The 23,578-nt window shown below is 29.0% G+C and overlaps 1 protein-coding gene, 1 long non-coding RNA gene and 1 pseudogene across 5 annotated transcripts; all 3 read right to left on the reverse strand.

The window, feature by feature from the left end:
- Positions 1 to 949: 949 nt before the first annotated feature.
- On the reverse strand, positions 950 to 6,425 carry LOC111293792 (5-methyltetrahydropteroyltriglutamate--homocysteine methyltransferase-like). 4 transcript variants are annotated; one of them, XM_022886743.2, is made up of 12 exons: positions 6,344 to 6,425; positions 4,727 to 5,079; positions 4,543 to 4,630; positions 3,819 to 3,946; positions 3,348 to 3,739; positions 3,077 to 3,240; positions 2,767 to 2,847; positions 2,481 to 2,647; positions 2,292 to 2,397; positions 1,937 to 2,187; positions 1,619 to 1,820; positions 950 to 1,534 (listed from the first exon to the last, which is right to left on the reverse strand). In XM_022886743.2, the coding sequence occupies exons 2-12, from the start codon at positions 5,074 to 5,076 to the stop codon at positions 1,166 to 1,168; spliced, it is 2,298 nt and encodes a 765-aa protein (XP_022742478.1). In that variant the 5' UTR covers positions 5,077 to 5,079; positions 6,344 to 6,425; the 3' UTR covers positions 950 to 1,165. The 4 variants fall into 4 exon arrangements, with proteins under 4 accessions (XP_022742478.1, XP_022742481.1, XP_022742479.1 ...); XM_022886746.2 differs by having other exon boundaries at positions 6,339 to 6,425; XM_022886744.2 differs by having other exon boundaries at positions 6,334 to 6,425.
- Positions 6,426 to 13,970: 7,545 nt separating this feature from the next.
- Positions 13,971 to 16,335, reverse strand: LOC111295218 (protein VAPYRIN pseudogene; annotated as a pseudogene).
- A 5,851-nt stretch (positions 16,336 to 22,186) lies between these two features.
- LOC149514958 (uncharacterized) lies at positions 22,187 to 23,117 on the reverse strand. The gene is made up of 2 exons (XR_016327215.1): positions 22,879 to 23,117; positions 22,187 to 22,402 (listed from the first exon to the last, which is right to left on the reverse strand). It is a non-coding gene; the product is annotated as an uncharacterized LOC149514958 (long non-coding RNA).
- Positions 23,118 to 23,578: the final 461 nt, after the last annotated feature.

The raw sequence follows: 23,578 nt of genomic DNA on the forward strand, positions 1-23,578 counted from the left end.
AAAATTTCTACTTAAAGTTGAAGGAGTTTCTTTTAATTACTTTATATATAGTTTTGCAAAAGAAAAAAATGATTTTTTAATTTATTTTTTTGGATAAAAAATTGTTATTTGGATTTTTTAAAAAATTTATACTTATAGAAGAAGGAATTGTTTTATTTTTTAATTGTTTTTGGAATTTTTAATTTTTACTTGTGGGGTAAGGACACGATGTGAGTTAAAAAAAAAAAAAATTTGTAATTTTTTAATATTTGGTTGGAAATATTTTGTTTCCACTGATGAGAGGACATGATTTTTTTAGTCAATTGTGACATTTTTATGTTCTTTATTTTTGACATCTTAATCATTAGTAATTAAGGAAATAATGAGCAAAACAGAAGCAATTTTCTAATGAAATAAAAGAAAATGCTAATTATTAATTTATTATTAAGGTATGATATGATTAAAAAAAGCTAATTATTAATTTAATATTAAGGCACGATTGATAAGCTGTCAACAGATCTCTTAGAGATGTTCATTTCATAAGTTTCAATCGAATAATAAATTATATTTAAATAAATATTTTTAGATTTTATTTTTTTTGCATTTGAAATAAATTAAATAAATAATCTAATGAAATTTGTAAATATTAAAATATTAAATTAAATTCTAATATATAAAATGAAATTATTTATATATTTTATCTCGTAATATAATGATTAAGAGATTTTAACCTAATAATTAAAAAGTTTTGACGAAAAGATATTGACGAACATTCTAACCCTATCATCCCTAAAAAAAAAAAAAATCAAATTATCCATTTTACGTATTTTGTACTTTATATTTATATTTTATTATATTTTTGTTAAAATTTTAATCAGTTTAAAATTCAAATCAAATTAACTAAAAATCAATTTTTTTAAATATATAATTTTAAATTGATTAATTGAATTAAATTAATTTAATCGAATAATTTAACTAAAATCGAATTTTAATATATTTTTTTTTTCCAAAAACAAAATATTTATAGAAAAAAAAAAACAACCAAAAAAAGAAGGAATACAATTGACCCCAAGGGCCAAATTATGCCTAACAAATATGTCATTGAAACACAGTTATTCAAATGATAAGGCAAATATTTTTTCAATTTTTTCTTCTCTCTCGTCTTGGGTATAAATCATATGACCTCTCACTTGGCACTGGCAAGTTGGGTGCGGAGCAGCTTGGCAGCGGCAACCATGTTGCTGAGGGCTGGTTTCACCTCGTCATACTTGCGAGTCTTAAGACCACAGTCAGGGTTAACCCACAAGATGTTGGTCTCGAGCACAGCAAGCATCTTATTAATTCTGTCGGCAATCTCTTCGGTTGATGGTATTCTAGGAGAGTGGATGTCATAGACACCAGGGCCAATTCCAGCACCATACTTCACTCCTTCACGGAAAACTGACAGGAGCTTCTCATCTGAACGTGAGTTCTCAATGGTAATGACATCAGCATCCATGTCGATGATTGAGTGAATGATGTCATTGAAGTTGGAGTAGCACATGTGGGTGTGGATCTGTCAGATTTTATAAGACAGACCAATGAGAGCATGAAAATGAAAGTTTTGATCAGTGATAAAAGAATGAAGTAATATACAGACCTGGGTAGTGTCCTGGACGCCACAGTTGGTGATCCTAAAGGAGTGGACAGCCCATTTCAAGTAGAAGGCATGCTCAGACTTCCTAAGAGGCAACCCCTCTCTCAAAGCAGCCTCATCAATTTGGATAACATTGATACCAGCCTTCTCAAGATCCTCCACTTCGTCCTTGATGGCCAAGGCAATCTGGTAGCAAGTCTCAAATCTGGAAGATTGGCAACGTAGAATGTCAAAAGATACACTCATATTGCAAAGTATAAAATTCTGGTTGAAATGTAATATTTCTGATCATTTTTCTCCTATTGAATTTCTCGTGCATACCTGGGCTGATCGTTTCTGACAAAAGACCAGTTGAGGATGGTAACAGGACCAGTAAGCATTCCCTTCATTGGGCGTGCAGTCATGCTTTGGGCAGTAGATGACCAGAAAACAGTCATTGGCTTGGGGCGGCTAACATCACCATAGATGATTGGTGGCTTGACACAGCGAGAACCATAAGACTGCACCCACCCGTTAACAGTGAAAGCAAAGCCAGACAACTGCTCACCAAAGTACTCAACCATATCGTTTCTCTGCACAATTTTAAGTCATAGTTAGGACGCTTGCGAATAACTGACCACATATGCATCTTCCTTTTACTGCAAAAGGCCCAAAAAAATATAAAAGGAATACTCACCTCAGGCTCACCGTGGACCAGGACGTCAATGTCAAGTTCTTCCTGAAGGTCAACAACCCTCTTAATTTCCGCCTTAATGGCTTTAACATAATCGTCCTCAGAGATCCTGAAGGATATAAGAGAGCACTAGTTATGGTCACATGGACATTTTATAAGAAAGATATCAAGGAAATTTTCCACATAACTCACTTGTTAGCCTTGAATTCACGACGAACTCTTCTGAGTTCCAAAGTTTGAGGGAAGGATCCAATGGTTGTGGTGGGAAGGATTGGTAGGTTAAGCTTTTTCTGCTGGGAATCCAGTCTAGCACTAACATTTGTTGCACGGCGGTGGTCAGAGCCCTTCAAAGCAGCAGCCTGGGGATGCAAGCACATTAAAACATGGTATGCAAGGAATGATTTTCACAGTGAAAAATATTACTGCAGAGAAATCACTTCAAAGACAAATTGGAATTGTAGCTTATCAAAACACTTACAGCCTTTTGAACAGCCTCATTGGTCACTCTTGGGGAGGACTTCCTTGAAGCTTGAGCAGCAGCATTGGAAGAGAAGAAGGCCTAAAAATAGATGAATAAATAGTAAGTGACATGGTGTCAACCATATCTTGAGAAAGCACCTAAAAATAGATGAATAAATAGTAAGTGACATGGTGTCAACCATATCTTGAGAAAGCACCAAAAGACAGAAAACAAACGACCAACTCAGAAGGCTTAAGGCCCATCAGGAGATATCATCCAAGTTCTCAGAAAAATAGCAAAAACAAGTGGCAATATTATAAGGAGATACCTCATCCTTCTGTCCAGCCAATGCCTTGGCAAGTGCATTAACTTCTACAACTTTCTGGGCAGCGAATGCAAGCCAGGATTTGATTTCATCATCCAGCTTAGTCTCATTTACTAGATCAACAGCAGTGTGGAGAAGTGAGCAGGAGGTAGACACCACAAGGCTGTCTGCACATCAGAAAATTTAACAGATATCAGTCTATAGTAAATAAAAAATATTTTAATACTCACCATGTAATTACAAGCCATAAAATGTGCAAATGAAAATAGAATACCTTTGCCCACAACAGCCTCAAGCTCCAGCAAGGTGCTAAGAGAAGAAGAAAGATCATTGGCCCAAATGTTCCTTCCATCAACAACTCCAGCAAAAAGGCACTTGCCCTTAGGGAAATTATTCTTGATCAAATCAATGGTCTGGGTTCCACGAACCAAGTCAAAACCATAAGCAGTGACACCCTTCAATCCAATGAGGGTCTTGTATGCCTCAGCAGTAAGATCAGCAAAGTAGGTCTCAATCAGAACATTCAAGCCAGAGAGAGTAGATTCCAAATCAGCATAAGCAGCGGTGAATGCTTGCAATTGGTGAGAGTCAAGATCCAAGACAAGGGTAGGTTCATCAAATTGAATCCAGGAAGCACCAGCTGCCTTAAGCTCAGAAATAACTTCCCTGTAGTGAGATTCAATGTTATAATAACAAAGTAGAGTCTATTAATAAAAATTCAAAGACAAAGAGAGACAACTCTTACTTGTAGATAGGGAGGATTTTGGGAAGGAGAGAGAGAAGGGAAAAGGTCTTCTCAACACCTTTTGCAGGTTTAGACAGTAACAAGTATGAGACAGGGCCAATAAGGACTGGGACAGTGTTGACTCCAAGCTGCATGTAGGACAGAGAATCAGCATCCAAGGCTTATAATAAGATTAAAAACATCAGGATATGTAGTATATTACATAGGCTAACAGTGGGGCACCATAATCAAGTGGGTCTAATTAGCACTCCCAGTCTCACTCAGGGCATTATCAAAAAATGGATCACATGAAAATACAACACTAGAGAGCTACAAACTATTACTTATATAAAATCTCAGGCATAATAATGGCAAACATGAAACCATTCCCAGAACCCTGGCCCAGCTAACCATATGTTTAAGCCATTGCATAGAAGAAAGTACGCTAAAAGATGTTAATCAGTTAGTCCAAACCCTTGAAGCTATCCCAAATTCAGGCCATCATACATTTTCATGCATTTTGAAGAACTTTAAAATCCTACTATTTCCATCATAATCTTCTATGTCATGAAAAGGTACTCTTGCATCTCACTACTCTAATTTCAGGAGACCTCTATCCTGACAGAATCTCAACATATACCATACCTTACCTCTAATTCCTAACTGAGCTACTAGCATAAGTAAACATGACAGACAAAAATTTACAGTGTTATATATATAGAAAAATTAGACCCAAAGAACATACCGCCTTAGCTTCCTTGTACTCATCCACTGCCTTGTGAGATGCATAAGAGAAGTTAACATCAGGTCCCAATTCAGGAACAATAAAGTGGCTGAAATGACACATTGCACAGAGTATAAGTATTAGTATCCGAAAACTCAGCATGCACGATAAAGCTAATAAGGTATGACCAAGAATAGCAACTTACTAGTTTGTGTCAAACCACTTGGTCATTTCCATGGCAGGCACAGAGGCATTTCCTCTGGCCATGGAGAAGTAAGTGTCAAATCCAATCTCACCCCCATTCCAGCCATATCTAGGTGGAACAGCTCCAAGCATCGATGTGGTATCAAGCACCTGGTCGTAGTAAGAGAAAGTGTTGCTGGGAATGTACTTGATCCCAGCATCAGCCATCTGTTTCCAGATGGATGACCTGAGGTCAGTTGCAACCTTTTGCAAATCCTCAGCGCTGCTCTTCTTATCCCAGAAAGATTCCAAAGCAAATTTAAGCTCTCTCTTGGGTCCCATGCGGGGATATCCAACAATGTGAGAGGCCATTTTCTAAACCAAATAAAAGAACAGACAAAGTTCAGCTTTATTATATAAAATCAGAGATAAAAAATAACAACTTTGCATGTCCTATATTAATAAGCTGACAATCATCAGAATCAAAGCTAAGATCCAAGATGCATCTACAATTCAGTATAGTCGGATCAAAAGCTTATATGAAATTAATGATTTCGGAAGTTTTGAGCTAAGAGAGACAACCATATACTTGCCTAGCAAAGATTACGAGTCTAAAAGATGTTCATACGAAATCAAACTCTTGGTTCCAAAAAAGACAAACTCAACATAGACTTATGTTAGCCAACTAACTACAAAAGGATCTTACAGTATTTAAATTCAAAATCTCAATAGGCACACTTGATTTTGTAATCCAGGAGACATAAAGCATCAGAGATAAAGATACTTCTATATAATAACGAAACAAAATGCAGATCTAAAATATTTAAGATCAGATAACACTATTCCAGAAACCAGAAGCAAGCTGCTTACTTCAATTTAGATCTATAGCAACAAGCCAATGATTAAACACTAGATCTATAAATTCCAAAACCCCAAAAGATTGGATCTATTAAATTGCTTCCATAAACAGACAAAATCAAAAGAAAAGCCAAAATAATTGATCAAATACTAACATTAACCAATAGACCTCACTAATAAAACAAGGGTTCTTTAATAATTCCAAAAGAAAAAAACCCAAGTTAAAAATCAAATACTAACAACTACCCAGAAAGAAAATCAACTGAAAATTTTGGATAGAAAATCAAACTCGTTGATCATATAAATGAAAACAGAATTTTTAAATCACATAAATGAAAACCCAGAAAGAAAATCAACTGGTCTAGTTGAAAAGCTAACACTTATCAATAGATCTCAATAAGAAAAGTACAATTTTTGTGATGTTAATAAATAACCCAAGTTAAAAATGAGAAGTTCAAATCATATTAATGAAAACCCAGAAAGAAAATCACCAGGAAAAGTATAAATGCTGACACTTACCAGTAGATCTCAGTGAAAAGAGAAATCTTTAACGTTTTAGACCCAAAAAAAACACTAAGTTAACAAAATTTGAGACAAGTTTAAAACATTTTAAAGAAGACCCAGAAAGGAACATCAATAGGATAGATGAAAAGGAACGAAGGAAGAGTTAAAATCGATTAAAGGATAGTAAAAGAAGAGAAAAGATATATGGGGAAAGGTGCAAACAGTAAAGAGTGAGGGAGAGAAATGAGCGGAGGAACCGAACCGAACCGTACCGTACCGTATTTAACGGAGGTGGAACCGAAGAGAGAACCAAAGAAACTTCCTTAGAGATGGGGAGAGATGCAGAGGAAGAAGCGGCAGGATTTGGGAGATTGGAGGAGTTTACTATTTATAGCCAGAATGGCTACTGATAGACTGTTTAAATATCTAAATTTATTTAAATATTCGTTTATTTAATTTTTTTGTTAAAATATAAAATAAACAATAATTTAATTTAAAATTAAAGTTCACTTTTAATTAATAATAAATAAAAATTATCTTTTAAGATACGAAACTTTCTACAAACATAAAATTTTATATATTTTACATATGTAAATGGATAATAGATTCAAACATTCATTATTGTTCATTGAAATTTAAATAGATTCAAATATTGGATATTCAAAAAAACTATTGTATCCGCTTCAAATTTATCATGAATAGTAAATTTTTTCTCTTAATCCATTAATCATTTATTTATAATTATCTAAATCTTACATAAATAGATCAGATAATGATGGATATCTATTCATTTATTATTTATTGTCATCTTTTATCAATGTGACTAATTTTAAATGATAATGCGTAACGTAAAAATAATAAGTATTAAATTACTTAATATATTTATAATTTAAAAAAAATTTTAAAGTTTAAATATCACATTAAATATTTTATTATAATTTATATGTCATTAATGACATTAACATTATTAATTAAAATATTTTATTTTATTTTGTTCATAGTTTAAGGAAATTTTTAAAATTTAAATATTATTTCAAATATTTTATTATAATTTATATATGACATTAACCCTTATTAATAAAAATATTTTATTTTTGTCATTATTCATCATTATATTTATTGGCACATTAAGTATAATTATTATTAGTTAGTACCGATGTGGTACTAATAATTTGTTTATATCAAATGAGAAATTTATGATTATAAACAATTTGCATGAACTGTAACATTATTTCTTGTACACTATTTGATCCTAAAATTCAATGACAATTAAATCAAACTTTAGGATTCTAGTTAAATTTATCGAGTATATAAAAATTGTTAAATTTATCTAGATTTAACCAAATTAGAGCACTTAAAAAAATATATATTCGAACAATTATATTTAAGATAAAAATTATGCATCAATTATTGAATTAAAGCTTAAATCTAAATATTGAATGATGTAAATCGAAGAATTTATTTTTATGTTTGGGTTTTTTTTTTAGATGAACAGGACTAATATGTGATATTCCAAGGTTAAAACATTACTCTATAATTATGGACAAAAACTTCCAAAGTCACTTTGCCCCTTACCTACTTTAATTTAAAAAAATATATAATTTGAGGATAGAAAAAAAATTATAAGTATTAATATTTACAATTTAATTTTGTTCAATATCACTTTTTAATGATAATTAAATAAATTAATTAGATTAAATTTTTTATACATAAGCTCTAATTTTTTTATTTAACGGTAAAAAATTTTTATATTTCACCTAATATATCCCTTCTTTAGATTGATTTATGCAAGTTTATTTATGTCGACTTTAGTAAATTTATGAAAATTACTTGCTTACAATCTTTTAGTGGATTCAAAATCAAACAATAAAAAAATACTATTTTTAACACTTAAATCAATTGTTCGCTGATCTTTTGTTATAAGATATTTGCCATTTTTTAATAAAATGTTCAAATTATTAAACTATAGTTTAAGTTTCATATTTAATCATTCATCTAATCTTAAATATTTATATAGTTATCTAAAATAAATTGATTTAGTTATAACTAAAAGAGAAAATATGTTCGAAATTTTTAAAAACACATTGAAATATAAAAAAAGTGTTTTTTATTCGTTGATCTTGATAATAAATAATTTTAATATTCACAATATAAGCATCTTCAAGAGAGTCAAGTAAAAAGAAATTGTTCTCCAAAAAAAAAAAAACAATTGTTTATCTGCATTCTTATTTAGATTTAAACAATTTATATATCTAAAAATTTATATTGAACAAAATTAGGAAAAGCTATTTTAGAAAAAAAAAAAAAAAAAAGGTTGAGGCTAAAATTCTTTATACGTTATACCACGCGCCACAAGAGACGCTTAGACGACCTACTATACTAGTAAAATATAATAAAACTTTTATCGGATTTTTTTTTTAATTTTTTATTCTTTGTTGGAGGATGAAATTTTCAGAGAAGTAGAGGGTTGGTGGATGAAAGTTGTTTGGTGGCCACTCTTTGACACTACGGTTGGGGGAAATTACATTTTTTAATGAAAACAATAAAGCATACGAAATGCCAAAATTACGCATTGATTTGTACAAATTTGATGCAGCCAACTATGGTTTTGTTGGATGAGTAGGTGAAGTTGGTCCAATAGTTTAAAATTAAACACTTGATGAAATTTATAGATGCTGATGACATCCACATAAGCATGATTTCTTATGGTAAATTTGTTTTCTTTTATGTACATAAGCTTTTGATTTAGATAAAATGGGAGAATTCAATACTTGGTAATTTGAACGTATATTTCATAATATTTTAGTAAAAAAAATAGTAATTTAAGAATAGAATAAGAAATTATAAATATTTAATTTTAATTTTAAATTTATTAAATGATATTTTTAAAAATAATTATATTAATCAATTAAATTAAATTTCGAATTTAGATTTTATTATTACATCAATTAAAATTCATTTATAAACTTTGAATTTAAAATTATTCATTGTATTAAGATAAACGAATTTATCAATAGGATTAATTACTAATTAATATTTTTTTCTTTGACATTAACATATGATGGCGTTTTCGAAGGAAATATGAAAAAGACACGTAAATAAAAAACTTTGCTGCCATGAAAAGGTAGGGAGTTGGAGCACGAAAATGCCTTTTAAACTCATTTGAGGTTGAGATTGTTGGCTTGATTCATTGTCAAAGTTTCAAGCAAATTGGAAGTGACATTCTTGAACACAATCAAGTTAAATAATAAGGTTAGTAGGAAAGACTCAAGATATAAAATGTTAGGTCAATTGCATTGTCATGTTTGATTTGGAGGTAAGTTTACAAGATATTTATAAATTGATTTTTAATACTAAAAAATGAAAATTAGAAAAATGACCTAAATTATATAATCGTGTTGTTAAAAAAAAAGTCAACTATGAATTGACTTTTCAATCACGTGAAATAAAACAATAAAATATTTGACATAGCAATAATATTTAAACTTTAATTTATTTTTTATATATGAAGGGAGATTAAAATATATAGAGTAAGAGAATTATAAATATTGAGATTGAATTTATCTTTTAAAAGGTATAGATAATTTTTTTTTTATTGTAACGTCAAATTTATATTTAAACATTAATTTAAGATTGTGTGACATGAATTAGTGAACTTTAACCAGATAAAATCAATTATTTCATGTTCTTTAATTTATTTTTCATGGGGTGGTAGGTGGAACACTAAGTTTTAGAAGCAAACTTTTTATGTATCATATATGAGATTGGGGCCAAACAAGTTGAAGGCAAATGGACTTTTGTGATGTGGGAGTAAAAGGAATAGGGACATACTAAATTACTAAATTAATAAAATAACAAGACCTCATAAAAATTATGCATCTGATTTATAAAGAGCCTAAACACTATCCTTTCCCGTTAGAATAGGGATTATCAAAGATATAGAACAATTTTTTTTTTTATGAAAAAAATTATTTTTCAATATTATTATTTTTTGTATCTAAATTTTATTTAAACTTTTAGGATCTAATTCACCATTACGATTATTATTGAAAATTATGATGAAAAAAATTTATGATTTTATTGATTGTAGATGCAAATAGGAAATTGTTTTTACAAACAATTTGTAATCTCACATTTTAATTTTAAGAAATTAAGGTTATTTTGTCACTATATTATGAGTTAATATTGAATTTTACATTATATTTCAATTTCATTTAATTTTGTTAATGTAGTTTTGATTTGGTTGATTTTTTAACATAAAGTAAATGAAATTTCACGAATGTACTTTTTGTTTAAATATCAATGAAATTGAAACTATAATCATAAAAATTATCATTTTCATTAATATAATATTTTGTGAAATGTTTTAATTATGTTATTTTTATCCAAAAATCAGTAAAATTGAAATTATAATGACAAATTTCAATAAAATTAAAATACAATACCAAAATTCAATATTGAATCATGATAAAGTCATATACTTTACCTTAACCCTAATTGTAATTACAATCCAAAATTAAGTTTAATGTATCGAAAAAATTGGTCAAATGCTCATCAGTAATTGCCAAATTGTGAGTCCAGCCCATTTGTACATAGATTTTAAGGCTTCAATCCAACTTGATTTATAATTAAAATTTATTATATTAATAAATTAGTTATTTTTAATTATAAAAAATTTTATATACTTTCATGATAAAAATAAATTAAATAAATGAATCCGAGCTTAATCTCAAATTTAAATTTTAAAAATATTAATCGAATTTGATCCGAGCATGAACGCCTTTATCACTTGGCATCCACGAATCTTTATTTTTATCGTTGGCTTTTAGACTATTCATTTAAATAATAAAAAAAAAATTATAACTATCCATCAAGTACATTGCTCTATCATAAACAAACAAACAAAAAAGATAGATTTTCAAGCAACAAAAACGATGCTCGCGCCACTTCCGTATATTAAATTAAACGCCGTCCTGTCTCTGAACAGCCTTGACTTTCCTTTAATAAGCTTCAGTCAATTGGCTGTTTTAAAGCATGTTCTTCAGTGCGCTTGGGATGGTAACGGTCATATCAATGTAACTTTTTATTTGAATTCGATTTTATATTTATAATATTTATAATAATAAAAAATATTTTATTATAAAAATATAAATTTTGATATGATAAAAAAATATTAATATCAATGAAAAAAAAGTATGATGTGACATTAAATTTAAGAAAAAATACTATAATAAAAAGTAAATAAATAAAATAAAACTTTTTTAAAGATATGATCTTATAATTATATATATATACAAACATATATATACATATATATATATATATTTGATTTCAAAGAGAAACAGAGCTTTACAATAAGAGAAAGAGAAAAAAGTTGGGTCGAACCTTAATTTTTATGTTTTTTTTAAATTTATTTGATCACTAAATTAAAAAATTGAAAATTATATATAAATATATATAATTAATTAAGATAAAAAATAAATAAATTTAATAATATTTATTTTGTAATAAATTCGATAAATTACATGTATATGCTTGACCTAATTAATTATATATTTATATATTAAGTTAGGTATATACATATAATTTATATAATTTATTACAAAATAAGTAATATTAAATCTATCTTTTTTTTTACCCTTAAATATTTAATCTGTCACTTATATATATATATATATATATATATAGAGTAGACATAGGTGCCAAATTGTAAGTGGCTACTTGATTAGAGCATATGGCTAAAATTTCAAATGCTATAAACAAATTTGTACATTTTAACTTAAAATTTGAGCTATTTTCGTATTTATATGTATATTTATATTTGACTTTTTTGGTGTTTTGATTACATTTTTTATAGAAATAGAACGCATCACTTGTTAATATTTCAATTTGAATGCTCATATAAATATTATTAATAGGATATGAATAGAAAATAAAAATATTTTTTTAAAAAATATTGTATACATATTATTAGAATTAAAAAATTTTAATTTGAATATTTCAAAATAAGAAAATTACCTTCCTTTATATAATGGAAAAAAAAAAAGGTGAAAGTGAAAAATGAGTAACTATTACACGTGTGCGTGCGTTGAATATGGATTGTGGTGAACAGTTCTCAAATCGAATGAGGACTAAAAAGGGGGTCCGATTCAAAGGGACAGTGCGGTGGATAGGGTGTGGCACGTCCTTTTGCTGTGTCGTTGGTACCACGGATCCCACCGTGCAACTGGCACCTTCACAAAAGAAAATTTTCTACTGCAAAAGTCCCACGCGCTTTTATGGCTCGTGTGTGCCACTTACTCCTCACAATTTGTCTGCTCAAATCAAAACACTAAATTTATTTGTCAAAAGTAAAATGGCAAGCATAGGGCAAATTTCTTAAAGGTCCAATTGATTAGATTATAAAATTAGGTTTGATGGCATGGAAAATAATAATAAAATTATTATAATTGTAATTTAAAAAAATTATGGTAATTATAATTAAAAAATTTATAAAATATTAAATAAATTTCATTAAAATTTATATTTAAATTTAACTCATCGTGCTGTAAATTCAATTATACCAAATGAAAAAAAAATCAAATTTCGTAGGTTATTGGCAAGTTAATTGACCAAGATCTTTTTCTTCCATTATAAAAAAAAAAAAAAAAAAAAAAGAAAACTCACCTAAACCTACCAACCCACCAGTGATGAACTATCCCAAGGCGTCTTTCACCAACAACCCATGATTGTCACGTTTTCCTATCCATTTGGAATACAAAAATGAAAAATTCCTAACCTTAATTTATTTTTTATTATTTAAAACAAAACGGCTAAAGCGTCTCTTTCTTCCTTCCCATATTTTTTAGTTCCGCCGATATTCTGATCGCAATTCGCTGGTAACAAACAATAACTATAATAATTTAATAAAATAAAAAAAATTATATTTCATGTTTATATATATTATAATACATAATTTTATATAAAATATAGTATAAATATATAAATTTTAATATTTTACATAATAAAAATATAAAAATAATTAAATTTCTTAATAGAATATTGTCAAGTTGATAATAGCGGGGATTATAAGGAGTTTGTCACTGCCTATTCAAATTTTTTACTTTCATTATGTTGAAAAATCTCCTATTACGTTTGTAAATATGGGTAAAGTTAAGTAGTTTTGCAAACCCCATTTTGGCATTTCCCTTTGATTTTAGTGATTACGATAAAGAGAATATATTTTAAATTAACAGTAAGTCAAGAAGCAATGTTTGTCAATCCCAGATAAGTTCAAGAAAATTTGTTAAATACTACACCTTTTTTGTTGCAGATGCAAACTATGACTTGAAGAAAAATTAATAATCAAGTCTTTGTCAATGACTCAATTGATAATATATAACAACGAATAACACGATTACCATGTATATAAATCTTAATATAATCAATCATAGGTTGATTATTACAAATGATCATTTTTCATAGCAAGTTTGCCTACTAATTGTAGTTTTAAATTTTTTTTTTCTATATTTAAAACAAAATAACTAATAATTTTTTATTTAGAATTTGCTTTTCATGAATCAAGAATGAAAATAAAAATGAAAAGATCTGCCATGTGATCCCCATTATAACTTAAAAAAAAAATTTCACGAATAAAATAATTTCCCAAATTTCATTCAAAAACTTAATTTAAATCTTCATTTGTCATAACAATGCTTGAAATTTTGGTAGTTATGCATTTTGGCAAAAGAGTATACAAGATAATTAAACTTTCATTAATTTCTTAATCCTTTGGGGTTCCAAAAATGCAATTTTATTGCTTGAACTTACACCAGGAATTTTATGTACACCTTTGCCCCCATTGATATAATTAATCTTTCATGGCCGCTGTACAGCATTCTACAAGCAAATTGTCGACAGTTACACTTAATTTCTCTTTGCAAACATGAAATGGTAATATAATTTATATAGATTACGGTTATGGAATGAACATTTCTGATTAATGAATCTGAAACTTCTTCCACAAATTTATATACCCCAAAACAAAAAGAATCAATTTAAGCTCTCTAAGACTGTGAGGAAGCCAAAAAACTGCATATATATCCGCCAAGCTACCTATATCACTGCCAATGGTAGCGATCTGTCAAAGCTACCACGCAAGGCTCTTGCCCTTGAGGGTCTCCTCTGCATCAATGCTGCCTTACTTTCAATCTCTTTCCCCATTTTTCCATTTTCAAATGGAATTGAAACCGGCATAACAGCAGCTTGTGGCATACCATCTTTTGTTGCACCACCATGAATTAGTATCCTGCTAATGCCTGCATAGTGCAGTGGATCAGCAATTTGCAGGGCTGTAACACCTTTGTTAGTCCTTGCTTCCGCATCTGCTCCCTTCTTTACCAACAATTCTACCACTTCTGTCTGGCCTGATTCCACAGCACAATGCAAAGCTGTGTATCCATCTTCATCTTTTGAATCAACGTCGATTCCCTTATCAATCAGCATCCTTACAGCATCAATTCTTCCTTTGAATGAGGCTCTATGTAAAGCTGTCCATCCGTGTTGATCTCTTCCGTTAATCACTGCACCATTTTCAATCAGCCTCTGGATGGTTCTCACTTCACCTTTTCGAGCAGCTAAACACAAGCTATCACCGAGCTTGAGTGCATCAAAAAGGCTTATGTGACCATACTTAGCTGCAACATCATATGCAGTTTTTCCTTTCTTGTTCCGAATATCTTTGTTTGCTCCCTTTTGAAGTAATAACTTCACCATCTGCTCATCTCCTAGTCCAGCAGCGATATGTAAGGCTGTGTCACCATCTCTAGCATTGCGAACATCAGGTTCGGAGCCATTAGCTAAGAGCAGACACGTGCAATCATTTTTTCTTTCCTCAACCGATAGGTGTAAGGCAGTGTTGCCATCCTTTGTGAGGGCATCAACATTAGCCCCTTTGAGCAAAAGAAGTCTGAGTACCTCTATATAGCAACCAACTGCTGCTAGGTGAATTGGACCCCAATTAGAGGACTCTGATCGTTCTGTGCTAGCTTTATGTGCCAATAGAAGTTCAACAATCAATTCTTCACCAAACCCTGCAGCAGCCTCAAGTGGGGTAGAGCCTGATTGGCTTTGAAACTCTACGTCAGGCTCAAATTCGAGCAGTAATTGGACGATATCAGGTCTACTTTGAGCTATGGCAATATGAAGCAAAGTTTGTCCTTGTGAATCAACTGAATCAGCTGGATTCCATGCTGGATCACTACGCTCTAATACTTCTCTGATTCCATCCATGGAACCATCCATCACAAGTTGAACCAAAACAGGTGAACCAACAAACATGATCTTGATACCACTGTCAATAAACACCTGCTTTTTCTTAGCTGTAAACCAGTCGTTCGGAACTGCATGGACATTTGATGTTGAATCTTTGATTGCTGCACCAGGAACCACCACACTATGCAGAAGGAAAGAATCATCACTGAGAGGAAACGAGTCAGGAAGAGAATAACCTGGAGGGAGATGATGATACACAATCTCCACAGTTACTGTCCCAAGTGGTGCTATGATTCCTGACTGAGGCTTGACAGTATACCGGCCCTTGTTCACCGGCTGCAGCCTAAACGCAACCGGCATGGTGTACATAACATTGCGTAGAGTAAGCTCCCCACAACATTTCTGCCCTGGCTCAATCCTGACAGCAACAAGATTTGATGGTTCCAAACTAATAAGTCTGTCCATATCTTTTTCTTGCAGGTCAAGGTAGGTCAAGTATACTGTATATCCTTGTTCAGTCTTTCTATACTTCAAATCAGGTTAGCACGTAGCAGTTTTTCTCGCTGGGTTTTGAGGGAAGATCAAAACCCGAAGAAGCATAATCTGGTGAAGAGAAAAAGGAGGTGAAGAAGAAGGTTGTGATGCACTACTTAAAGGAAGGAGAAAAATGGCCGGCTCTAACAAGAGATTGCCAAGTGGTGGTGTTAAAAACAATGGAAGACTTGTTCTATTTGGCGTCCTGGCTACATAAATCCTAAGTCATAGTTAAAATAAAACGGAGTTATGTTTCAGAGTTGTTTTTGCAGATTACTTTCATTGCTGCTATATTTTATTATGCACAAGGAGAAAACTGCATTGTTTGAATAAAAGTCTTGTTCCTAAGCATCGTTTTTAATTTGATTTCAAAGTGGGAATCATTACAAGGAAGGCTGCTAGAGTATCAAAGTACAAACAATAAGAAAATTTATGTTTAATGAGAAATATGGAGAGAACAAGGTCATGATTTAATCTGAGAAATCCTCCGAATGTCCTTAACAATAAGTGAAATACTTTACCTTTTCACTTTTTATGTAAAAGGCACTATATTTTACCCTTTTTCACAATCTCTTTCTTGCTTTAAAGAAAAAGGAAAGAGATTGTAACTATTTGTGACACTTCTTCCTTGGAGGATTTGTGTCTTACATAATGCCTTTAGTAGATTCTTTAGTGTCCCTTATTGAAAAGTGTAATCTGAAATAATCTTTAAATTCTTGGTATTTTAAGTAAATTTTTTTTTTTGGTAATCCAATCCTATGGCTATATGTAGCAAAAAAAAACTTAGATAAAGTTATTTAAATCAAATTTGTAAACTTTTTTATTAGAAATAATTAAATAAAAATTGATAAATTGAAAGGTTTTATTAAATAAATTGTGTAAAATTTTAAAAAATTTTGATATATTTTTTAAATAAATATTGACAAAATTTTTATCATTAAATAAGTATCAATTAAATTTAAATTATAAATAATATTTTTAATAATTTATTTTATAAATTATTAATTTTTACATTAAATTTTATCAATCTATCATTTAAATTTATATTAAATTATTTTATAAAAATGTTACAAACGTCATCTAAGGTGTTTTATGAAAATTTTGTTCCAATTGATTAATTAAGCCTAACATTCTAGGTATTTGTGTCATTTTTGCGTCAGGTAATGATATCAAATCTTAGTTAAGGACATCAAATAAGATAAAATCCAACATCATTTGCATTGGCGAGAAAGTTTATGTTCACGCTGCAGCATAATCTAACCCTTTTTAACTCTTACATTTCACGTTAACCCATTTTACTTTAAAAAGTCGTAATTGAAATAGAAAAAAATATTATAAATGTTAGAATTTAAATTTAAATTTATTAATTATTATTTTTTTAAATTAATTAAATTAAGTTTTAAATTCGTTAAGCCCTTATCTTTGAATTGTCTTTATTAGGAAGATAAAAATGAAGTGTATCAAAAATTCTGCAATCTATCTTAATTGCTAGAAAAATTACTGTTGACTGAGGCTGTTAAACTCCAAAAAAAAAGAACCTGTTCTTTTGTAGAACCTTTTATTTTGAAGATACATTTGTATCTTATATAAGAATTGAATACTGAAACATATCATAACACAATATCTATATTAGAGAAAAAATTACAATGTTTAGTATTTTAGTACAAGCGGTTTACAATTTAATAATAAAAAAAAAAGTTCGAAGTGCTAGAATTTGAATTTCGAACATGTTAAATTATTATTACTTCTAAAAAATGTCAGCATGAATTAATTAATTTCAACATTTAATTGTTTAGTGTTTTTCTTTTTCTGCATCTAAATATAATAATACATGACATTGAGATGTTTGATTCGGGACATCTTTTGTTACTGTCTAAAGGGTCCTAGGCATGAAAAATTTAGGTTGACATCTATTACGATGCTCTCGTCAAGGCTAGAATAATAGCATGGGCATAGCCGAGAGTAACAGATAATGCATTTGTGTATTGAGAACAAAACAATGTCCTCGATTTGATTTTAAATTTAAAAATTAATTCAGTTAATTTATACATTTGTTTTTAAAAATAACATTCGGTTAATTTTGATATAAATTTTAACGTTTGTAATCTATTTTTTTTTATCTTCAAATTGTAATTTTTTGTTAAAAGCAAAATAAATTGTGTTACGATACTTATTAACTTATTATATGTCTCTGTAAGAAATATTCAACATATATTTGTACCGAAGTGGATGATTTCGTGTGGACAAAATGAGACCGAATAATGGAAAATTACAAGATACTAAGGACAGAAATGCATCTATTAATAGCTATCAAAGTTTTTCATAAGAAATGAGTTTCCAAATGTTACTAATAATAGTACAAATACTGTAAATTACAAACAAAAAGGATATATTATTAAATATATATTTTCCTATTCGATGTTTACAATCTTTGCTCTTTAAATACTACCAAAAGAATTTGCTTTATTTTGCCAAGTCAAGCCATAGGCCACAAAAACATCCAGACGCAGGGATTTGAGATGTTCATTCTCATTATTGTCTCTTTAAATATCTATAAGCAGAAGGGGAAAGCAATGATGCAAAGGTGAAATTTCTATAATTCCATTGTTTCACATTTTTCTTAATTGTTTTCTTAATCTTCAAGGCAAACAAATGGCATTGCTCCAAAAATTTAGGAAAATCCCTATTTAAATTTTTTATATGAAAAATATCATAATTTGAGAACAACATAAAGATTTACAGATGTTAAAATTCAAATTCTATACGATTAAACTTATTAAATATTATCTTTTAAAATTAATTGCATGAATCAATTGAATTAAATTTTAAGTTTGATTTCTATTTAATTGGCTAAATTGTGCATGTAATAAAAGTTTGTTTATTATGGGCTTTTATGCTTATAAAATTGTTGCATAAAGTACATTTGAGGGAGTGTACTTACCAAAGAAGTATATGGGGATTAGAGAGCTTAATGACACTATCATTTACTTGGCCAACTATAGTGAAAATTTAAATAGTAAAATGCTTGGTTCATTGTAGAATGGGTCAAGCTTGCTTTCTTAGTAGGATTTGTTGTCCTTTGGTCTTTTTTACTTGTTGGGTTCCCAATCAATATTTACATAGTATGACCAATTCCTTTATAACAAAGGATTTTACGAAGCTAGTAATAGGGAACATGATAATTAACAAGATCGAACAAATAATTTTTTTAAAAAATATTTTTTGATATAAATTTGATAATGCGAATACTATCACAAAATTATTAAATTATATATTACAAATTACAAAACGTTATTACATGGGTGAATTATCGAGGTGAATTATCATGCTAAACCCAAATAGAGGTAAGGAGTTCTTGTTAGTGATCGCAATTAGTTTGGAATTGCAGCATAAATTCAGATGAAGATCTGTCAAGCAACAATCACATCTACATTCGTGGATCTTGACGTTAGATTTTAAAGAAGTTAAATAAAATTATACTTTTTTTATTTGATATAAATGTATATAAGCAAGCATTTTTGTGTAAATACTCCAAATCTTGTCTATCAATCTGGTTTTACACTTCTTTGTCTAAACGTAGATTTTGTAACAAGTTAGGTTTCTCCATAAGACTGCTGTGTATAATTTATATTATAAACAAATATTGTAGCAATAAACCAAAGGAAAATGTTGCCAAAAGTCACCATAATACATACCAGTTGATTCGGGAACCCAATGTTTGTCCGGTCCGATCGAATCAAGTTGGTCCGAACGATTTCGTATTGAACTGTTTTGGATTGATTGAACCAAAAATCAAGAGCCCCATTGGCTTCAACTGACAGAATACAACATCGTTAACTCGTTGTTGTGGCTGGATATATAGGTGACTGGATATTGACATCCCCGATAATAAGAGTTGCGATTGTTGGGCTTTAATGGGTTCTCCATCTGTGCTGTGCTTCATGGTTGCTAGAGTCTCTAACTTTTGGCATGGTTGGTATGTTTGATGATCAGGTATTTTTCAGATTAAGTCAACAAATTAATACTAATATTTTTTTATAAATGACAGTTTTATTATCAGAAACAGAAAAAAAAATTGTTACCAAAAGAATTGTACAAACATTCATCAATAGTTATATCACCATGAATGGATACTAGCTATATTATATATACAGTTAAATCATTACAAATATTTCAAATTTTGATATAAATTTGTGTTCACAGTATCATGAATCTGATAGCCTTTTTAATACAATAAAACATGTTTTTAGAAATTAGATTCCTTTACCCATAGATTTTAATATTACTTCAATTCATACAAAATAATTTCGAGAATTAATACTTTTAGAAATTTTTTAAATGATTAATCCAAATAAATTTACCATTCCAATCATCAACCTGCTCTTAAAATAACTAAGCCCTATTTTTCACCTTTCTCCTTCTGTCTATTTTAATTTATCACTAACCTTTGTCTACACTATGTTAATATCTTCAAAACTGAAATGTTCAGACTGGAATTGGTGGTAATAGAGATTGAAATAAGCCGAAATATCTCCATACAAGCCGAAATATCTCCATATAAGCTGAAATTGTTGAAATTGCAAAGAAATCGGGGTGAGTACAAGTTTCTATAATTTTGTCAGAATGAAAGGTTTCTAATTTTTGGACAAAATAATGTTAAAAAACTCATCTATTCCATTTATCTCCAATGAAAATAAAAATAAAAAAGAAATTTTTTAAAATAATGATTTAACAAATCTAAAATAATAATAAAATGTTAGTGAAATTTGATTATAGCATTTAGGTTTACTCCAATATCTCAAACACCAATTAGCTCAAAAGAAAAACAAATGAATATTATAAAAAATATCACGTCAATTTAACAATGATAAACTTGTAAATCATATATAAGGACTTTTATCATGCAAGATCTACTCATCAGGAGATCATAGTTAAATCATGAGCTCAAATGTTATGGCAGATGAAGATCGTAGTTAAATCATGAGGTAAAATGTTATGGCAGGTGAACTAGTACATTATGAATGAAAAAAATTTTCATTTGTTTTTGAAATAATCACATATTGTAATTTTTGTGTTTTAAAAATATTCTAAGAGAGCTACAAACAAATTTAATTCATATAGTTTGATCTTAAAAATAGTGACAGGAAATAAGTGAACTGAACTCCAAATTCTAAATCAAGTAAACTTTGGACTACAATTATTGAAACTATTCCGGAAACTTGAATTTCCGTCTTAGACTTTGTGAAAGCTTCAATGGTCAAACCAGGTAATGAGAGCCAAAGATCAAACAACGTTGAAATAAACTGAGTAAAGATTCTAACGGATAAATAAAGTCAAGCAAAAATAGATTCAAATGAATTCAGAATTGTAGTTTTACAAACCAATCAGAATTATCTAGTGCTCTTAATCCGCGATTAATCTTCCTTTGAAGAACAGGTTGGATATTATCTCCAGTTCTAATGATTCCGCAACAGTACAAGTTTCTATAACCTTTTCAGAATTAAAGGTTTTTTATTTTTGCACAAAATAATGTTAAAAAACTCATCTATTCTATTCCTCTCCGATGAAAATAAAAATAGAAAAGAAGAATTTTTAAATAATGATTTAACAAACCTAAAATAATAACAAAATATTAGCGAATTTGATGATAGCATTTAAATTTACTCCAATATCTCAAACACCAATTAGATCAAAAGATAAAAAAAAACTGAATATTATAAAAAAATATCATGTCAATTTAACAATGATAAACTTGTAAACGATATATAAGAGCTTTTATCATGCAAGATTACTCATCAGAAGATCATAATTAAATCATGAGCTAAAATGTTATGGCAGGTGAAGATCATAATTAAATCATGGGTGAACTAGTACATTATGAATGAAAAAAATTTTCATATGTTTTTGAGATAATCACATAATGCAATTTTTGTGTTTTAAAAATGTTCTAAGAGAGCTATAAATAAATTTAATTGATTGTTTTTCAGAGATTTTTGGAAAAAGGATAGACTTCAAAACGTCTTTTTTAATTTAAATTTAGAAAAGGAAATATGTTACGTTTTGCGTATCAAAGATTCTAATATATAAAAATTTTCAAATTTCTGTTCCAAGGAAAATTGCCTAATATTAACATATAAACAACCACTTAAAATTTACAATCATTTAAAATTTAGTTTTACATGATTCTAAACCAAGTAAACTTTTTTTTAGTAAAAAAATCGCAATTTAAAAATAAAATAAAAAATTATAAATGCTATAATTTAAATTTCAAACTCATTAAATATTATTTTTTAAAAGTGATGATATAAAATAAATGAATTAAACTCCGAATTCTAAACCAATTAAAATTTGGACTACAATTATTAAAACTCTTCCACAAACTTGAATTGCTTCTCAAGCTCCAAAATGAAATCGAAGGATTCTCCTTGGGGTAGAAAAACTAAACAAACCCTGAGGCTCGCATTTAACAGAAATGTCTTTTGCATCAGGTAAAGAGATCGTCAGATATACCTTATCAGACCGCTGAGCCCAAAGAACCTCCGGGTGACGACTGAGTACAAAGAAAACAAACAGCTTTAAGCAATATATCAGGAAATCAATATATCAATTTTCAAGCAAACCTCAAAGCAACAAAGTAACTTAAACCAATTTATCAGGAAACCAGAATAAACAAATATATTATCTAGAATGAATAAAAGAGATAAAGAAAAAAAAAAACCAGGAAAGTATAGTTAGAATCATGAAGAACCAACATCAAAATGGAGCAAACGGAAGCAAAACCAAATAGAATTAAGCCAAATCTTTATAAAAACTACAACTTTTTTCATTTTTTTTACGAAACAAATTTTGTATATTGAAACCACGATTCGTAAAAATCAAAACTAGTTTTGTATAACAGATCTTTTTCTCTCGGGGGTCAAATATTAAAAACATCTTTTGGCATGGAAAAGCAAGATGGAACAGTAAAAAGAAAAATATGGGAATTTTATAAGTATCATGAAAGGATGAGAGAAAAAGGTAGAGAACCTCATGTTCGAGGGTGATTGAAGAGGGATTTAAAACCCTGCATAAAATAAAAAGAAAAGGCACAGAGGGTTTGAGGGAGTATTGGGGACGCTCAACTTAATAGATAAAGCTTCAAAATTGAGCCGAGTATTTGGTCACGGCAGTCGATTGAAGTTTTTTTTTTTTTTTTCCCCTTCACAAACAGAACGTCACCTGTTAAAAAAAAGTTAGATTGACGTTGATTTCACTTGTTCTTTTCAAAACGAAAAAAAAAAGCAATTGTTTAAGCTTATAACAAAATCAATATATAAATTAGAACTTAAGCGGTACTGATCTTTATGATATTTTTTAAAAAAATTAAATTTAACATATTTAATATTAACATTAAAATTTTATAATTCTTATATCAAAACATAAAAATAGTAAAAAATAATTTTAAAATATAAAAAAATTTAAATGTTTAAAATAATTTTTAATATATCTCAAAAAAGTAAAAAAAAAAAACAGAGAGAGAAAAAGAAAGTGATTAACAAAACAAAATAAATTATGTAATTGATTTTTTATGAAAATTAATTTTTCAATTCTTCCAAATATTTGTATTTTCTTTTATTTCTGAGTTTTTTATTTTTGAAAATATAAATAATTAGCAAAATTAACATTCAAATGAAATATAATTGATTTTCCGTTTCTTTCTTTTTTGCTCCAGGTCACATGCAAAGTC

This window comes from Durio zibethinus, chromosome 14, assembly GCF_047325235.1.
Source record: "Durio zibethinus cultivar Kanyao isolate XHJ-2024 chromosome 14, ASM4732523v1, whole genome shotgun sequence".
Taxonomy (NCBI): Eukaryota; Viridiplantae; Streptophyta; class Magnoliopsida; order Malvales; family Malvaceae; genus Durio; species Durio zibethinus.

Excerpts from the sequence above, each read along its gene's own strand:
- LOC111293792 (XM_022886743.2), bottom strand. The coding sequence starts at position 5,076 with ATGGCCTCTCACATTGTTGGATATCCCCGCATGGGACCCAAGAGAGAG. Across the intron at positions 2,188-2,291 it reads TGGTCCACGGTGAGCCTGAG|AGAAACGATATGGTTGAGTA; the intron begins GTGAGTATTCCT and ends AAAATTGTGCAG. Across the intron at positions 1,535-1,618 it reads GCGTCCAGGACACTACCCAG|ATCCACACCCACATGTGCTA; the intron begins GTCTGTATATTA and ends AAAATCTGACAG.